The 1,005-nt window shown below is 43.5% G+C and overlaps 1 protein-coding gene across 2 annotated transcripts in view; it reads right to left on the bottom strand.

The window, feature by feature from the left end:
- Positions 1-1,005, bottom strand: part of dcp2 (decapping mRNA 2) — a 12,471-nt gene that overhangs the window by 4,460 nt on the left and 7,006 nt on the right. For both annotated transcript variants that reach the window (XM_020600980.1, XM_020600981.1), the window contains exon 8: positions 563-671. In XM_020600980.1, coding sequence (XP_020456636.1) covers positions 563-671 — 109 coding nt within the window. The remainder of the gene's footprint in view (positions 1-562; positions 672-1,005) is intronic.

Here is a 1,005-nt window from a genome sequence, read left to right as displayed (position 1 = left end):
TAGCTGGGGCTATTTGACCACAGCGCAAAGAAATTGCAAGATGCCACCATCTTCTGGGCCACCAAGCACAGTAGGGTTAGGTGCAATAGAAGGTGGGTGGCAGGAAAAAGCTGGTGACCGAGGCGTGCCGGCCATGGGCATCGACTGGTTCTAGGAAGGTGAGACATGACTCTGGCATAGGAGGAACCGGATTTTGTGTAGGAGGACTGATACCAACCAGATATGCCTGTCCTCACCTCGAAGCACAGACCCAATCCTTTGCTCGAATTACCCAGGATGAAAGTCAAGCCTCTGACCAATAAGTCCTGTGTTACTCAAATCTCTCTCTACCACTTATCTGGACACAGTATAGTGTAGCCACCAATAACAAATGGTGCAGGGGGGAAACTAGCTTCAGCCATTGCATCCTGTCACTAAAGAGTCAATGTTGCAGAATTCAGTCGCCGTTTTCTTTATTCAAGAAAACATGTAACTATTAACTGCTGGTAACATGAAGCCTAACTCAAAGATGCTGCTGTTACATAATAGTTAACTGTCGCAGAGTAACCACATCTTTTCTAACCTGGATCAGATCATACTGGCTCAGCTGGCCCACAGCCTTCTGTGGCTTTTGTTTTGTCCAGCTGTCACCGGGATTTGCATCAGTACCTGTGAGGCGGCGTGATTTTGATCTAAGAGATGGAAGAAAAAAAAAAAAAGATTAGTACAATATTGTACAAGATGGAGGATAAACAAAGGTAATGCCTAAATCTTCTGCTGCAATGAAATTTCTTATAATTAACAACTCCTCTATGTGAGTAACAGAACCTATTGATGCCACTCTACTTCTGGTGGAAACGGCAAGTTTTTTGCTTTTGTCCTGTGTTGCTACGACAGGTGCCACCTTTTGTTAATGCAGCATTATTAAATTGTCAAACAGGGATATTTAATTGGCCTGGTTACACAAACTGTGTTCACACAGGGATATGAAGTAGTAGTAGTTAGTATCTGTTCTGTAAGGAATAT

Source organism: Monopterus albus, unplaced genomic scaffold, assembly GCF_001952655.1.
Source record: "Monopterus albus unplaced genomic scaffold, M_albus_1.0 scaffold50.1, whole genome shotgun sequence".
NCBI classification, from domain to species: Eukaryota; Metazoa; Chordata; class Actinopteri; order Synbranchiformes; family Synbranchidae; genus Monopterus; species Monopterus albus.
Note: the sequence above shows the minus strand (reverse complement) of the source record. Positions and strands in the feature narration are given on the sequence as shown.